The sequence below is a fragment of the Dendrobates tinctorius genome, unplaced genomic scaffold, assembly GCF_039654945.1.
Source record: "Dendrobates tinctorius isolate UK_male_01 unplaced genomic scaffold, ASM3965494v1 ptg000164l, whole genome shotgun sequence".
Taxonomy (NCBI): Eukaryota; Metazoa; Chordata; class Amphibia; order Anura; family Dendrobatidae; genus Dendrobates; species Dendrobates tinctorius.
Window position 1 is genome coordinate 1,360,433 of NW_027361831.1, and position 18,933 is coordinate 1,379,365.

Genomic DNA, 18,933 nt, shown 5'->3' on the forward strand with positions numbered 1-18,933 from the left:
CTTTCTCCACCAATTATACTTTTTTTGTCACTCAATTTTCTATAACCCACAATGTTATGTGTAGCGAGGAATCATCCAGCCCTTTTCTAAAAGCTGTTCTAGTGTCTGCCATTACTACCTCTTGTGGTCGGGCATTCCACCGTCTGACTGCTCGAACTGTAAAGAACCCTTTCCTATTTAGCTGCCGGAATTGCCTTTCTTCCGCCCATAATGAGTGCCCCCTGGTACTCAGTATGGTCTTTAGAAGGAATAAGTCGTGTGCCAGTCCCTTGTACTGACCACACATACAGTATATTTATACATATAAATGAGATCCCCTCGGAGGCGCCTTTTTTCTAAGCTAAACAAGACCAACTTTTCCAAACGCTCCATCATATGAGGCCTTCCATCCCTTGTAATAATCTAGTTGCCCCCCTTTGAAATCATTCTAACTTCTGAATATCCTTTTTAAATTGTGAAGCCAAAAACTGAGTCCCATATCCTAGATGTGGCCTCACGAGTGATTTATTGAGGGATAATAAGTAGTGATGAGCGAGTATACTCGTTGCTCCAGTGTCCTCCGAGTATTTTGGGGTGCTCGGAGATTTAGTTTTCGTCGTCTCGGCTGCATGATTTGTGGCTGCTACCAGGCAGAATACATGTGTGGAATGCCTGTTTGTTAGGGAATTCCCACATGTATTCAGGCTGTCTAGCAGCCACAAATCATGCAGCTGAGACAACGAAATCTAAATCTCCGAGCACGCCAAAATACTCGGCGGACACCGGAGCAACGAGTATACTCTCGCTCATCACTAGTAATAATATGTTAACCTATAGAAATAAAATCCTGTGACCCTAAATTCTTGTTTGCTCTTGCGGCTGCTGCTTGACATTGAGTACTGCTGCTCAGCTTACTTGTAGCCAGAATACTCGAGCCCTTCTCCGGTTCTGTAGTCCTGAGTATGCTTCTTTTCAGGTTCCCCATGCCCTCCAACCCAGTGGCATGCACCTATGTATGATTAAACTCCCTGCCTAACCAGAACTATGCAACAAAATTCAGCTAAATAAATGCTTTAGAAAAGCCTTTATAACGTCCTCGCTTCCTATGCTAATGAGGGCTTTGACTAGTCGATGGGACTTGTCAGCCCTCGTTCCACGTTATTACGACTCTGTGGCGGTAATAACATAATTTGCATGAAGATGGCTTCCGGTCAGTGCACCTTTGAAGCCGGAAATCATACACTCGGCTTCAGAGATGGATTGACGCTGCTGAAATGAGCAGCACGCCCACAGGTTCTATCTTTATTAGTCTCTTCACACTATCTGCACAGTTTTTTAGCGTTTTATGACACGGCTCCTTATCTCTAGGGCAAAGCGGTGCCGTCCTCTCACTATCCAGATTCACCACAAAACGCCTGCTGCATTCCTTGTCTCTGCTTTTATAAAGGTTAGAATAGTCTCCTGATTGGCTGCGATATACCATGTGATGTAACAGCTGCAAGGCCTAACGGTGATGCCTTCATTGCCGTACGCGAGGTCACTTGCCTCTCGTCCGGCCGACTCAGCAGCCATTCTAGCAAACTGAATTTTGTTTGAATTCTCAGTTAAGAAAATTCCTAAAACTTTGACAAGAAATGGATTCACATTGAATGAATGCTTTTTTTTTTTTTCAAAGCTACATTTTTCACAAAACGTGATATTCATTCTATAAAGCGGTTACAGCGTGTACGAATAGAAGGAGTCACAGCAATGTATAAGAAAGAATAGTGAGGTAAAAGAATGACATATTTGGCAAAAGAGTATTTGTACCCATCTACAGTCATGGCCAAAAGTTTTGAGAATGACACAAATATTAATTTTTACAAAGTCTACTGCTTCATTTTTTCTAATGGCAATTTGCATATACTCCAGAATGTTATAAAGAGTGATCAGCTTAACAGCAATTACTTGCAAAGTCAATATTTGCCTAGAAAATGAACTTTATCCCCCAAAACACATTTCAACATCATTGCAGCCCTGCCTTAAAAGGACCAGCTAACATTGTTTCAGTGATTGCTCCATTAACACAGGTGTGGGTGTTGATGAGGACAGGGCTGGAGATCAATCTGTCATGATTAAGTAAGAATGACACCACTGGACACTTTAAAAGGAGGCTGGTGCTTGGCATCATTGTTTCTCTTCTGTTAACCATGGTTATCGCTAAAGAAATATGTGCAGTCATCATTGCACTGCACAAAAATGGCCTAACAGGGAAGAGTATTGCAGCTAGAAAGATTGCACCTCAGTCAACAATCTATCGCATCATCAAGAACTTCAAGGAGAGAGGTTCCCTTGTTGCCAAAAAGGCTCCAGGGCGCCCAAGAAAGACCAGCAAGCGCCAGGACCGTCTCTTAAAAGTGTTTCAGCTGCGGGCTACCAGCAGTGCAGAGCTTGCTCAGGAATGGCAGCAGGCAGGTGCGAATGCATCTGCACGCACTGTGAGGCGGAGACTCTTGGAGCAAGGCCTGGTCTCAAGGAGGGCAGCAAAGAAGCCACTTCTCTCCAGGAAAAACATCATGGACAGACTGATATTCTGCAAGAGGTACAGGGAGTGGACTGCTGAGGACTGGGGTAAAGTCATTTTCTCTGATGAATCCCCTTTTCGATTGTTTGGGACATCTGGAAAACGTCTTATTCGGAGAAGACCAGGTGAGCGCTACCACCAGTCTTGTCTCATGCCAACTGTCAAGCATCCTGAAACCATTCATGTGTGGGGTTGCTTCTCAGCCAAGGGATTGGGCTCTCTCTCAGTCTTGCCTAAAAACACAGCCATGAATAAAGAATGGTACCAGAATGTCCTCCAAGAGCAACTTCTCCCAACCGTCCAAGAGCAGTTTGGCGATCAACAATGCCTTTTTCAACATGATGGAGCACCTTGCCATAAAGCAAAGGTGATAACTAAATGGCTCAGGGAACAAAACATAGAGATTTTGGGACCATGACCTGGAAACTCCCCAGATCTTAATCCCATTGAGAACTTGTGGTCAATCATCAAGAGACGGGTGGACAAACAAAAACCTTCAAATTCAGACAAAATAAAAGCATTGATTTTGCAAGAATGGACTGCTATCAGTCAGGATTTGATCCAGAAGTTGATTGCGAGCATGCCAGGGAGAATTGCTGAGGTCCTGAAGAAGAAGGGTCAACACTGCAAATATTGACTTGCTGCATTAACTCATTCTGTCAATATAACCTTTTGTTACTCATAATATGATTGCAATTATATTTCTGTATGTGATAAAAACATCTGACAAACACACATAAAAACCAGAGGCCAGCAGATCATGTGAAAATATAATATTTGTGTCATTCTCTAAACTTTTGGCCATGACTGTATAGAGGAGAGGTAACACGAACTTATGTAGCACGCTAAAGGGCTTACACCAAAGCTACAAAGAAGGCAGAGATACTATATATTTCCATTACAGTCTTGTGAAAATGGGTCATACAATAAGCAACGTACCCAAAATACAACTTATCTCACACAAGGGGTTAATGTCCCCACTCAATAATGGAGGGGTTACTGCCCCCTGTGCCCAGTAATGGAGGGGTTACCGCCCCCTGTGCCCAGTAATGGAGGGGTTACTGCCCCCTGTGCCCAGTAATGGAGGGGTTACTGCCCCCTGTGCCCAGTAATGGAGGGGTTACTGCCCCGTGATGGGGAATCTCCAGCACCTACCTCCACCTGCAGAGCCGCACTCCACATATATGGCTGCTCTGTGCGCACAGGACCTGGGATGAGGTCATAGGAGGGGAGGAGTCAGGGGTCACATGATCAGGGGCCTCAGTGTGTGCAGGACTCTGCTGTGCTGGTTGTCATGGTGCTGGATGAGGGGAAGTTTCTGTGTGGGGTCAGGAGGGGTTTACAGGGTGGGTGTAGCAGAGCCGCGTGTGTACGGGGTGTACGGAGCGGAGCGGAGCCGTGTGTGTACGAGGTGTACAGAGAGGAGCCGTGTGTGTACGGAGCAGAGCCGTGTGTGTACGAGGTGTACGGAGCAGAGCCGTGTGTGTACGAGGTGTACGGAGCAGAGCCGTGTGTGTACGAGGTGTACGGAGCAGAGCCGTGTGTACGAGGTGTACGGAGCAGAGCCGTGTGTGTACGAGGTGTACGGAGCAGAGCCGTGTGTGTACGAGGTGTACGGAGCAGAGCCGTGTGTGTACGAGGTGTACGAGCAGAGCCGTGTGTGTACGAGGTGTACGGAGCGGAGCCGTGTGTGCACGAGGTGTACGGAGCAGAGCCGCTTGTGTACGAGGTGTACAGAGAGGAGCCGTGTGTGTACGGAGCGGAGCCGTGTGTGTACGAGGTGTACGGAGCGGAGCCGCGTGTGTACGAGGTGTACGGAGCGGAGCCACGTGTGTACGAGGTGTACGGAGCGGAGCCGCGTGTGTACGAGGTGTACGGAGCGGAGCCGCGTGTGTACGAGGTGTACGGAGCGGAGCCGCGTGTGTACGAGGTGTACGGAGCGGAGCCGTGTGTGCACGAGGTGTACGGAGCGGAGCCGTGTGTGCACGAGGTGTACGGAGCAGAGCCGCGTGTGTACGAGGTGTACGGAGCGGAGCCGTGTGTGCACGAGGTGTACGGAGCGGAGCCGTGTGTGTACGAGGTGTACGGAGCAGAGCCGCGTGTGTACGAGGTGTACAGAGAGGAGCCGTGTGTGTACGGAGCGGAGCCGCGTGTGTACGAGGTGTACGGAGCGGAGCAGTGTGTGTACGAGGTGTACGGAGCGGAGCCGTGTGTGCACGAGGTGTACGGAGCGGAGCCGTGTGTGCACGAGGTGTACGGAGCGGAGCCGCGTGTGCACGAGGTGTACGGAGCGGAGCCGCGTGTGTACGAGGTGTACGGAGCGGAGCCGCGTGTGTACGAGGTGTACGGAGAGGAGCCGCGTGTGTACGAGGTGTACAGAGAGGAGCCGCGTGTGTACGAGGTGTACGGAGCGGAGCCGCGTGTGCACGAGGTGTACGGAGCAGAGCCGCGTGTGTACGAGGTGTATGGAGCGGAGCCGCACCTGTACGAGGTGTATGGAGCGGAGCCGCACCTGTACGAGGTGTATGGAGCGGAGCCGCACCTGTACGAGGTGTACGGAGCGGAGCCGCATGTGTACGAGGTGTACGGTGTGGAGCAGTGTGTATACGAGGTGTACAAAGCAAAGCTGTGTATTTACAGGGTGCATGGAGCGGAGCCGCGTGTGTAGAGTGAGGGTGGTTTTCTATAAAGGGGACAGGACTACTGCACCATATTTAAGGGCAGATGGATGGGGTCATGTATCGCAAGATTTTGGCCAACAACCTCCTTCCCTCAGTAAGAACATTGAAGATGGGTCGTGGCTGGGTCTTCCAGCATGACAATGTCCCACAGTACACAGTCAGGGCCACTAACGAGTGGCTCTGTAAGAAGCATTTGAAGGTCCTGGAGTGGCCTAACTAATCTCCAGACCTGAACCCAATAGAAAAATCATTTGAGGGAGCTGAAACTCAATGTTGCCCAGTGACAGGACCAAAACCTGAAAGATCTGGAGAAGATCTGTATGGAGGAGTGGGACAAAATCCCTGCTGCAGTGTGTGGAAACTTCGTCAAGAACTACAGGAAACGTCTGATCCCTGTAATTGCAAACAAAGGTTTCTGTGCCAAATATTAAGTTCTGTTTTTCTATTGTATCAAATGCTTATTTCATGCAATAAGATGCAATTTAATTGTTTTAAAATCATACAATGTGATTTTCTAGTTTTTCTTAGATTCTGTTTCTCACAGGTGAAGTGTACCTATGATATAAATTACAGACCTCTCCATTCTTCGTAGGTGGGAAAACTTGCAAAATCATCAGTGTATTAAATACTTATCTTCCCCACTGTATATTTACATTAAGATTGCTTCCTTTTTCCATGCTGAATATTCCCAAGTTTGCTAACATATTTTCACACTGCAGTTCACCCATTCCCTTAATAACCTTGGTTGCTCTTCTCTGCGCCTGCTTTAGTTAAGTTATGTCCATATTGGTGATGAGCGAGTATACTCGTTGCTCGGGTGATCTCTGATTATTTTGGTGTGCCCGGAGATTTAGTGTTCGTCGTCTCAGTTGCATGATTTGCGGCTAATAGCCAGCCTGAATACATGTGGGGATTGCCTGTTTGTTAGGAATTCCACACGTATTCAGGCTGTCTAGCAGCCGCCAATCATGCAGCTGCCAACAAACACTAAATCTCCGAGCACGCCAAAATACTCGAAGGTCACCTGCTCTCTGGAATTGATCAAATCTAGGGATGAGCGAGCACTAAAATGCTCGTTACTGGAACTGAGCAATTCCTGATGCTTATATGCTCGTTTTGAGCAACGTGTGTAATGGGAGCCAATGGGAAATCCAAACATCTTTCCAGCAGACCATACAAAGAAGTCTGTGGGGCAGTGAAAATGTTGAAACATATGTAAAAGTGGTGAGTAGAATGAGAACAGCATGGGGAAGACACCTGGAAGCATCTCTGGCTCCCAGATCGCTGCTGAGAACAATAGTGAAACACTTTTACTGCACTTTTAGGATTGATAATAATCCTCCTGCAGTTCATCACTGAGGTTACCTGAGTTCAGGCTCTCACTTTACAGCAATGCTGCATGAGAATTAGGGCTAGGCCTAGAGTTAGGGATAGGGTTACGGAACTCTTTCACAGCGGCGGAGGGATACACAGCTAATCCTCTTCTTGTCATTTCAGTGCAGGAGCCCCTGAAGAGCGGTCACATCAGCTGATGCAGCTGCTCTCCACGGGAGATCGTTGTGGGACACTCGTTATTAATTGGACTATGGCGGTGAGGTGAGTATAGATTGGTTTATTATTTTATCTTTATTACAGGAGATCGATGGCTTCGGGGAATTAGATGTGTGCGGTATGTACTCGATGTTATGTGTTCTATGTTATATGTATGTTCTGAATGTTATATGTTGTATGTTTTGTACGTTGTATGTTCTGTTCAGTATGTTATATGTTATATATTCTGTATGTTGTATGTTCTGTGTTGTATGTTCTGTATGTCAAATGTTCTGTGTTGTATGTTCTATGTTGTATGTCCTGTATGTTGCATGTTCTGTATGTTGTATGTCCTGTATGGTTTTTTTTACATTCAACACATTAGCCGGATGATGGGACTACTACTGTCCCATCATTGGCTAATGTGTCACTCACTGTCAGTGTAGCAGGCATAGCCTGATGCGACTTGTAGTCCCATCGGACGATGCCTGCATACACGTACATACACAGCCCCGCACAGCCCCACGGCTCCCCCGCACAGACCACGGCCCCCACACAGACCGTGGCCCCCCGCATGGATCCACGGCCCCCCCGCACAGATCTGCGGCCCCCCCACAGACCCAAGGCCTCCCCGCATAGACTGCAGCCCCCTGCACACACATGCAGACAGCACGCACAGCCCCATCACTCTGAATGGGGGAGGAGACATGCTGCAGAGAAGGTTTGCTGTGTCTGTCAGCGTAGTGTCCAGAGGCTGGTGGCGCTACCAGGAGACAGGCCAGTACACCAGGAGACATGGAGGGGGCCGTAGGAGGGCAATAACCCAGCAGCAGGACTGCTACCTCAGCCAAGGAGGAAGAGTAGGAGTACTGCCAGAGCCCTGCAAAATGACCTTCAGCAGGTGACAAATCTGCATGTGTCTGCACAAACGGTTAGAAACTGACTCCATAAGGATGGTCTGACTGCCCGACGTTCACAGATGGGGGTTATGTGTAGGATATGTGAGTGCCAAGGAGAGTTCCATCCCAGAAATTCTTTTCCACAAACAACGATATGCTCTGGAGTAGGACGATCATAATTTGGTGTATTTTAATCGCATTGAATATTTGATGCCATTCGAATTTCCTGACCAAAATTAGGGGAACTTCCAAATTCAAATTTCATCTGCTTAGCTCAGCAATGAAATCACCATTACTTGAGCTTGCAATATGTATATTTTTCAGATGGATCAAATGAATGTTTCATATTTAATGGGATTTTCCAGTACCATAATTTTGATGACCTAACCTTGGCATAGTCTTCCATCACTAGGCATAGCTATCAATCAGCTGATATCAGCTCTGCCAGTAGCCAGATAAAACAATCTACTAAGAAGAACATGGCTCAGTACAATCTATGCAGTGGCCATTCTTGGGTTGTCCTGTGAGCTATTATTCACTTCAATCGTATTTCTTAATTTAAGTCTAAAATATTGCCCACAAAAAAATAAAAGGAGCCATGTCCGCTTTTGACCTGTCTTGTGGAATAAAATTACACATTTAAGTCATAAATGTTGTCCATTATCATTCAAGTGCAGTCCATTTTTTCTGGTTGATAGAAGCTGGCAAATTTCGATTTTCGCTTTTACATATGAGAAAAAATGGATGCCACACTTATTGTATTTGACAGATGGATCAAAACTGGAAATCATATTCAGTACACTTTTTTAGATACAAAAAGCAGACTTCTAAATGGGGCTTTAGTGTAGGTGCCCATCTGAAAAGATTGCCTCGGTGCGGACAGATGGGTTGCGCACACACACAGTTTGTTTAAAATATACTCCAAGAGCCTTAAATCTGTAAGTACAATTCATACAGTTCAAAATTCATACTTTATGGAATAAAACCAAAAACTGACCTAAAAGCCTTAATTCCCTCCATAATGGATAAATAGTGATTGTGACTATTTAGAGTATACATTTTACACAGATAATGCAGAGAGTAAAGCAGAACTACAGAGTCAAATTTGCTCCAACAATTCACACTGTGTTTGCCACAAAAAGGGCAAGCTTGATCAAGTACTAATTACAATGAGCTGACATTCTACAAATTCACTGATATTCCACTTTTCATGAGAAAAAAAAATTATGTTTCTTGGTTGTTAAAAAAGTTTAGAAAAGTGCACTTGGAGGATTGATCACGATTTAAATTCCAGGGAAATAAAATGGTCCTCAAATTGATTCAGGGTAGGAGACGATAAAAGTCTGATTGAGCAGACGAAGCAAAAGACAACTTGTTTAAGATATTGATATACCGTAAAGTATGGCTAGGTTATTGTGAAACATTCTGTGCCTATGTTTGCTTTTTGAATAACTTCATTAGTAACTTCATACGTTTCCTAATTATCATTTACTGCCCGAAAGAGCTCTCCCTTTCTGGAGTCTGACATGTGACCTTGCTATGACTAGGAGGAAGTACTGGTTCTCCTTCAAGAGAGTGGCTTGTCATGGAGTCTTCTTGGCAATTCATTTATCCCTGGGAATGTTACTAGTGATTTGTGAATAAAACATTTCTAACATTCTGGACATGACAATGTTTATCCAATGTGAGATTTTTTTTTTTTTTTTTAAGTGCAATTGAAGCAAAATTTTTATTAACTTGGCTGTCACACTTGATACATAAAATGGCATCCTCTTTGACTCATCTGATGTTTAACAAGATCTGATTTTGGGAAAAAATGTCCACATTCTGAACATGAATACAGCTTTTCTACTGTGTGAAGTCTTTCATGAGCAACAAGATTTGATCTATGGCTAAAACATTTCCCACAGTCCAAACATAAATACGGCTTCTCCCCAGTGTGATGTCTCTGATGTATAGTAAGATGTGATTTATTTGCAAAATACTTCCCACATTCTGAACATGAATACGGCTTCTCCCCTGTGTGAATTCTCTGATGTATAATAAGATGTGATTTCTCTGTAAATGATTTCCCACATTCTGAACATGCAAATGGTCTCTCTCCTGTGTGAACTCTCTCATGTTTAAGAAGATGTGATTTCTGCTTAAAATATTTTCCACACTCTAAACATGCGTATGGCTTCTCCCCTGTGTGAATTCTCTGATGTCTAACAAGACTCGATTTCCGGTTAAAACATTTTCCACAATTTAAACACGAAAATGGATTCTCTCCTGTGTGGCTTCTCCAATGTCTATCAAGATCTGATTTCCGGCTAAAACTTTTCCCACAGTCTGAACATAAAAATCTTTTATCCTCTGTGTGAATTTTTTTACGTTTTGCAAAAGAAGTTTTGAGGGAAACACTTCTTCCATATTCTGAACATGAGAATATCTTCTTTCCTGCAAAAGTATTTTGATTTTTAGCTCCCTTTTTCTGCCTTTTATTTTTCTTACTAGTCGGTGATGAAGCAGAAGGAAGGACCTGTTTAAAAGTATCAGATGATATATCTTTGCTCTGAAGGGATGATGGTATACCTTGAACATTGGCATATACTCCAGTTGTATCTTGTGTGATATCAAGGTCATCTGATAGAAAAACTGAAGATGTGAGATATTCCTCTGATGTCCTGGTACAGTCATCTGCCAAGAATAAAACCAATTATTATGTCTGAATTCAATAACCTTCTAAATTATATTTTTATAACACTTCTATTTAAAATCTCCATAGGAATTGCAAGTAAGGCTAGTTTCACACTAGCGCTTTGGAGCGCACCGTCAAAAAGGCGCATGCGCCGCCAAACGCATACTGCGCACGGCCTGCGCCCCCAGTGATAAAGATAGGGGATGCAGGACGCATGCAGCGTCATGCGCCGGTAGGCGGAGCTACCGGCGGAGGCGCGGCAGGGGCGGGGCTTAGCGGCGGCCGTGCGCAGGCCGTCGCTGCGCTCCAAAGCGCTAGTGTGAAACTAGCCTTATATAGCAAAATTAAATTTTTCAGTGAGAAAAAAATGCAGTACACAAGCTAAAACTAGACCTCAGAGCAAGGAGCAGTAGAGCCCAATATTAGACCACCTAGTCGCCACCGCCTGTCTCTATTAGTTTTTCAATCCAGTCAGATACCCATTAATGCAGAGCCGATCTAATCTTTAGAGTTTTTACAAGTTGTCACGAAAAGTGTGTGTTGGTAAAATAATAAAATCTGAATTACTTGCCTGTTGAATCCTCTTTCATTCCAGCACTCCATTTAGGTTGCTCTCTTTCTTGTCTGTGTGTAATTGGCACTGTGGTGATGTGTCACATAACTGCTGTATCTGGTGTTGTCTATCACGGGAGTACCGTGACAGAGTGGTCTCCCCTATTTCAGGGATCAGAAGATTGCAGCATTTGGCTACACGCATGCCTGCGCTGCTTGGATTTGCTTTACTTTCCAGTTAGCCGTACAGATTTTCCCTTGTTCAGTTGTTGCAAGGATTAAACACTCCCGAGTTATCTCAGCTGTTCTGATTGATTTTCTCCACTCTCCTCTGGTATAGACAGATACTCACCTATTAGCTCGAGTAGTTGCTAGTGACAGCTTGCTATATCTTGGAATTGGTTTGGAGCGGTGAGCCGTGGTTAGAGAAGTCGTTTAGAAGTAGGGTCCAGAGGTTGCTGTTTGGAAGTTTGTCTGGTGTTTTCCTTATCATTATCTCCCTTTTTGTTTTGCCTCTCCATTTCTTTTTCTTTCCCATACCATTCCATTGTCTGGGTGCGCGTTGAGAGATTCCTGCTTTCCGTTACCTTTGTCTGTTTCCCTTTGTGTCTTTATCATAGAGCATAGCGTCACTGCTGCCCCGTGCACAAGTCAGGGCCGTGCTTTGGGCAAGACGGTCATAGGAATGCAATCGCCACACGGGGTGAAGGGATGTCAGGGAGCTCAAGGTTGCACAGTGCAAGTTTTATGGATTGCCCATCGTCTTTCCCTAGTGGCAGTGCTTCCCTTACCATCTGTCTCTCCATGTACCGTCTGGTGGAGCATGACAGTATTGTTAGGTCAGTGATGGGCATCAGATCCTATATGTGCTTTATGGCATTATAACTGCAGTCAAGAAAAAAAAATGGCATAAGCACCAACAAAGCACTGTAACCACTGTGGCATGTGACTGGAAAGGAATGTTTCTAGTATTATTCCATCACATTCCACTCCCAGATCATAAGGGGGTAAACAGAATGGTCAGTGGGAAGCACAGAAAGCTGTCACTAATATGTAACTCACCTGTCTTGGCTTCTCTGTCGAGTCCAGTTCCCATCGTCTACTGTTGCCTTGGCTGTAGGCCACGTCGTGTTTTCCAAGTAGTACTGCAAACGATACGGCGAGTTTTCCAAGTAACATGGCGAATTTGATGCCAACTCCTGACATCACCCAAGGCCTTTGAAAGACGATTGCAGCAACTATGTGCTACTTTTGCATGCTTTTGGAATTTGTCTCACGTTCCATTACTCAGCTCTTCAGTGAACCTCTGCTTGTTCATCATCTACCTGCATTTACATTATGGCTTAGACCTGTACATTTTGTTTGCTGTAAGCCTCACAATAAGGTTCCATAGACATACACTGGTACAACAACTTAAACCTGTGTGATCTGTTGAGTTGACATTTCAGTCTTGTGAGCTAGAAGCGGACTGAAGAGGTGTTGAAAACCGGGGAAGAAATCAATTGGTGATTATTTTAATGTATCCACACTACACTACCCTAATATTAAAAAAAGGTTAAGGGTATGTGCACACGGTGCGGATTTGGTCACGCGGATTTTGTAAAATCCGCAGGTAAATCTGCAGGTCAAAAGACTTGCGGTTTTACCTGCGGATTGGCCTGCGGTTTTTCATCTCCACAATGGAGGATATGGCAAACCGCAGCGGAATCCGCAGAAAGAAGTGACATGTCAATTCTTTCTGCGGTTTAGAAACCGCAGGAAAACCGCACGGAAAAATCCGCACCGTCTGCACTGCGGTTTTTAATATCCATAGGATATTATGGTACTGTACACCGCAGCAGAAACTGCTGCGGATCCGCAGGACCAAAACCGCTGCGGAACCGCAGCAGAATCCGCAGCGTGTGCTCACACCCTTAGGGTATAACATTTTTGTTGAGATTGCATATTTAACCAATTGTTTGCTGCAAACCCTGGTCTGGCTATACCTCTGCTTTTTTGCCTGCCTCCTTCATACCCTGCAGTACTGGTCCTCGATACAAATTCATGTCAGTCGTTGAAACAATCAGCACAGGACTTATTTATTTACTAGATGGTGGTCCGGTTCTATCGCATCAGGTATTCTAGAGTCTCTGTTAAAATAAAAAATAGTGATATACTCACCTCCCGACGGCCCCCGGACTCTTTCTCTCCTCACCACGCTCCCGGCATCTTCCGGTCCCAGTAATGATTAGCACGAAACACCGCTGATGACGTCGCGCTCTCGCGAGAGTGACGTCATCTCCGGGCCTTCTCGCTAAGCATTACTGGTACCGGAAGATGCTGGGAGCGTGGTGAGAGGAGGGACAGAGAACGGGGGTCGTCGGAAGGTGAGTATATAATTATTTTTTATTTTAACAGAGACTCTAGAATACCCGATGCGATAGAATCGGGCCACCATCTAGTGTATTATACTCCTGTTACACCCGGAGCTGCTGTCACTGTTCTGCTGTTACCTAATGTATTGTACTCCAGTTACACCCAGAGCTGCTGTCACTGTTCTGCTGTTACCTAATATATTGTACTCCAGTTAATCCCTGAGCTGCAGTCACTGTTCTGCTTTTACCTAATGTGTTGTAGACCAGTTACACCCAGAGCTGCAGTCACTGTTCTGCTCTTACCTAATGTATTATACTCCTGTTACAGCCAGAGCTGCAGTCACTGTTCTGCTGTTACCTAATGTATTGCACTCCAGTTACACCCAGATCTCCAGTCACTATTCTGCTGTTACCTAATGTACTCCTGTTACACCCAGATCTGCAGTCACTGTTTTGCTGTTATTGAATACGGCGAAAGGGTGGTGAATTGAATATATATATATATTATATATTTTTAAACACTTTTTTTTTTTTTTTTTAACTTTTGGCATGCTTCAATACCCTCCATAGGAGACTAGAAGCTGCCACAACTCGATCAGCTCTGCTACATAGAGGCGTTGAGATCGCCTCTATGTAGTAGAATTGCTGACTTGCTATGAACACCGACCACTGGGTGGCGCTCACAGCAATCCGGCACTGACAACCATAGAGGTCTCCAGGAGACCTCCAGTTGTCATGCCAACACACCGGTGACCTGTGATTATGTGACGCGGGTCACTGGTGTGCGTGTTTCCGTCATGATTGCCAGAAGCGCTTGTTAAATGCCGCTGTCAGAGTTTGACAGTGGCATTTAACTGGTTAATAGCTGCGGGTGGATCGCGACTCCACCCGCAGCTATTGCGAGCACCTGTCAGCTGTTCAAAACAGCTGAAATATCCCAGGAAAGATGTAGGCTCACCGCCGGAGCCCACATCAAAGGGAGGGCTTCCGACATTGGCATAAATATACGCCCAATGTTGGAAAAGGGTTAAAAAATAAAGTCTAATATTTTTAGCACATTTGTTTTATTTGGTTCTGTTTATCTACTTTTAGAACTCGTGTAAAATTCTGAAGTAGTTTTAGGCTATATTTAAGCACTAGTATTGAAAATTCTGATAGGTTCACAAACCTTCAAGCACACCTGTGTGTATATATAATTGTGTTTGAAAGTTGAACATTTCAGAATTTTTAACACTTCTGTATCTATCTATACTTACATACACAAACAATTTGGAAAATACATTTTTGATACACTGCCGATTTTGCAAGTTTTCCCACCTACACAGAATGGAGAGGTCAGTAATTTTTTTTATCATAGATACACTTCAACTGAGAGAGACAGAATCTAAAAATAAAAAAACAGAAAATCACATTGTATGACTTTTAAATAATTAAATTGCATTTTATTGCATGAATTAAGTATGTGATCACCTACCAACCAGCAAGAATTCTGGCTCTCACAGATCTGTTAGTTTTTCTGTAAGAAGCATCAACACCTCTTCCTTTGAGGTTCTCAGAAATCTCCTTTGTGTGTGCTGACACTGCGCGCTACTGAAGAGGAATGAATACTCATTGCTCTCTGTGATGAACAGTCCCGGTGAGTATTCTGGCAGCTGTGCTCTGCTTGTGAGCAGCGCAAGACGTCCCTGCTATACGCTGCTCACAAGCATTAAGCAGCTGCTGGCACCGGAGCAGGACACTGCGAGGGAGAGGAGGAAGGTAAGCCAATCATACCAGGATGAGGACGGGACAATGCATACCAGGACCGGGATGGGGCCAGTCATAGCAGGATGAGGACGGGACCATGTATACCAGGACTGGGATGGGGCCAATCATACCAGGATGAGGACGGGACAATGCATACCAGGACCGGGATGGGGCCAATCATTCCTGGATAAGGATGGGACCATGCATATCAGGAACGGGATGCTGCCAATGATATCAGGATAAGGATGGGACCATGCATATCAGGAACGGGATGGGGCCAATCATACCAGGATAAGAATGGAATCATGCATATCAGGAACGGGATGGGGCCAATCATACCAGGATAAGAATGGAATCATGCATATCAGGAATGGGATGGGGCCAATCATACCAGGATAAGGATGGGACCAAACATACCAGGACTGGGATGGGGCCAATCATACCAGGATAAGGATGGTACCAATCATACCAGGACTGGGATGGGGCCAATCATACCAGGATAAGGATGGGACCATGCATAACAGGATAAGAATGGGACCTTGCATACCAGGGATGGGGCCAATCATATCAGAGTAAGGATGGGGCCATGTATATCAGGAACGGGATGGGGCCAATCATACCAGGATAAGGATGGGACCATGCATATCAGGAACAGGATGGGGCCAATCATACCAGGAAAAGGCTGGGACCATGCATATCAGGAACAGGATAGGGCCAATCATACTAGGATAAGGATGAAACTGTGCATATCAGGAACGGGATGGGGCCAATGATACCAGGATAAGGATGGGACCATGCATACCAGGAAGGGATGGGGCCAATCATACCAGGATAAGGATGGGAACATGCATACCAGGACCGGGATGGGGCCAATCATACCAGGATAAGGCTGGTACCAATCATACCAGGACCGGGATGGGGCCAATCATACCAGGATAAGGATGGGACCATGCATACCAGGACCGGGATGGGGCTAATCATACCAGTATAGGGATGACGGCGATCATTCCTGCCAGGATAAGGACGAGGGGGACCATTCCTACCAGGATAGGGATGAGGAGGCATGCATCCCAGGATGGAGATGAAGAAGCCATGCATATCAGGATAGGGATAAGGGGGCCATGCATTCCAGCATAGGGATGAGGTGGCCATGTGTATCAGGATTGGGATGAGTGGAACATATTTACCAGGAATGGGGATACTAAGTACAGAATTGACCACATTTTTTGCTTCAGTTTTGTTTCCTAATTTCCTCCTCTAAAACCTAGTTGCGTCTTATAGTCCGAAAAATACGGTAAGTTCTATTTTTCTATTAAATCAAATACCTATTTCATACAATGAAATGCAAATTAATTAGGTAAAAATCATACAATGCATTTTTTTAAGATTCTGTCTCTCCCAGTTGAAGTGTACCTAAGATAAAAATTACAGATCTCTCCATTTTTCGTAAGAGGGAAAAGTTGCAAAATCGGCAGTGTATCAAATCCTTATTTTCTCCACTGCATATATGTATTATTCAGATACTTTGTTATTATGCCTGATGAAAGAAGCTAAGCAGTCTCAAAAACTTGTAACATAATTTCTTTTATTTTATTTAGCCATTAAATTTATCACATCTACAAGATTATTTTATTTTTTTCTTTCTGAAAAGTGTCTGATAAGAATCTATGACTTCTCTGCCCTTAGTGGTTACTACTCACCTGGTTGGTTGTCTGTAGGAATCTCCTCTTTACACCACTCATCACACCTCACATATGTCTCTGTAGTATTAATATGGGTCAGATCTTCATCCTGAAACAAATATTGTAAAAGTCACAGACACATGGAGAAATCACTGTGGGGAAGTGGACCGGACAGCGGGTACCTGCACGCCAGGTACAGAACTTGAGAGGCTGCGTCTCCTGTCTCCGGGAGGAAGCAGGAGAGAGACGATGCTTCCTGGAGTGACAGGGGGGCGTGCAGGAGGGCAAGGCTAGTAAGAGGAAGCACGTGAAAATGAGGGGTCCAGGGCCAACGGAGGGCAGCGCGCAGGAGAGTGGTGAGGAGTACGCACGGTTTCCCCCTCCCTCACCAGAGCGTACCAGGGCAGTGACAGGCAGTGCTGCACCCGATGAGAGAGACAGTGACCGCTGTGCTGAGAGTGCAGAGCAGTGTGAAGTCGAGCCAGAGAGTGTAAAGCCATGCACACAGAGCAGTGCCATGCAGACCAGCGTCCACCGTCGCCCATCGCCAACAGCGGGGACCAGGTAGAGTGGGACGTACAGTGTGTCCAGTGACTGCCAGAGAACCGGCTGCTGTGCCCTATGTGACCGTGAGTACCGCACACATGATGCACAAGAGAGACCGTATACCAGACTTGACACTTGTGCCGACTGGGTCAGTAGATAGTTACCCTGACATTTTTGACTGGACGTTACTAGTGGAAATAGTTAAGGAGCCACGTTGGGCCCAAACAGGACTGTGGCCCGTGCCTTTAATTAGCCACGTTAACATATGGACAAGGGGCAGTGGAAGGTGCCGGAGACCGACCACTGTCACCAGAAGACGGACCAACGTCTACAGCGACCTCCAGGAGGAGGCACAGCGCCCGCCGTTGTCGGTGCTATCGAGTACGCAGCAGAAGCTGCAGAGTCAGGACTTCCTAATGTACCTCTTACGCAAATTACTGCTTGATATCTTACATCACATCTATGATCAGCTCTAATCCTGCCATCTCCACCATTCTCATTACACAAGTATAAAACATATAATACTGGTGGATAAAACATGACTGAGCACAAGACCTTCACAGCCATCTACACATCATAGGGGAGATCTCATGACACCTTCTCTCCATCTACCTGATGATCCTGAGGAACATCGGGATTTTCTTGTTTACAGTTCTGAGGAAGAAGAGGACGGGGACATCTCTCTGGTGTTGTCCTCTTACTGGATAGATCTGGAGGAAACACATAAAGGGACTGAATTCATTCTTTATATACAGATAATTATAGGCCGTGTGTATTTAGTCTTGTCTATTACCTGGTCCGTTAACACACAGTAACATGATACAAGTCCAAAAGGAAATAAAGATTCAAACAGATGGTCAAAAAAAAAACTCATTCACATAGGAATATATCATGTCCATATACCATATTGATAAGGTAGAGCATGTGCTATCATCTATAACAGTATTATAATTACATCCACATTTATCATAATTTTTTGTGTGAAGGATGGAAAATATACTGAATAAAAACTGAGAGATCACAGAGAATAAAGAATCAGAACAAAACAATTATATCCAGTGACTGATAAGAATCTGTGACTTCTCTGTATTTAGTGGTTACTACTCACCTGGGTAGCCATATGTAGGAATCTCCACTTTACACCACTCTTCATCCGCGAGATCTTCACCCTGAAGCAAATATTGTAAGAGTCACAGACAGATGAAGTCACATGATCAGCTCTAATCCTGCCATCTCCACCATTCTCATTACACAAGTATAACACATATAATACTGGTGGATAAAACAAGACTGAGCACAAGACCTTCACAGCCATCTACACATCATAGGGGAGATCTCATGACACCTTCTCTCCATCTACCTGATGATCCTGAGGAGCATCGGAATCTTCTTGTTTACAGTCCTGTGGAAGAAGAGGACGGGGACATCTCTCTGGTGTTGTCCTCTTACTGGATAGAACTGGAGGAAACACATACAGGGACTGAATTCATTCTTCACATACAGATAATTACAGGCCGTGTGTATTTAGTCCTGTCTATTACCTGGTGATGTGAGGGGCTGGGGAACCTCCATCATGATGTCCTTGTACAGATCTTTGTGTCCTTCTAAATACTCCCACTCCTCCATGGAGAAATAGACGGTGACATCCTGACACCTTACAGGAACCTGACACAAACATTGATACAGTCATCCCCCGATACCTTCATAGCATTACTGTATAA

General features: G+C 45.2%; 1 protein-coding gene across 1 annotated transcript in view; it reads right to left on the bottom strand.

Moving 5' to 3' along the window:
- The window catches only part of LOC141052980 (uncharacterized), a 177,737-nt gene that overhangs the window by 45,336 nt on the left and 113,468 nt on the right, over positions 1–18,933 (bottom strand). The window contains 1 exon segment of the mRNA XM_073550308.1: positions 9,399–9,923. Within this exon segment, the coding sequence (XP_073406409.1) occupies positions 9,399–9,923 (525 nt within the window).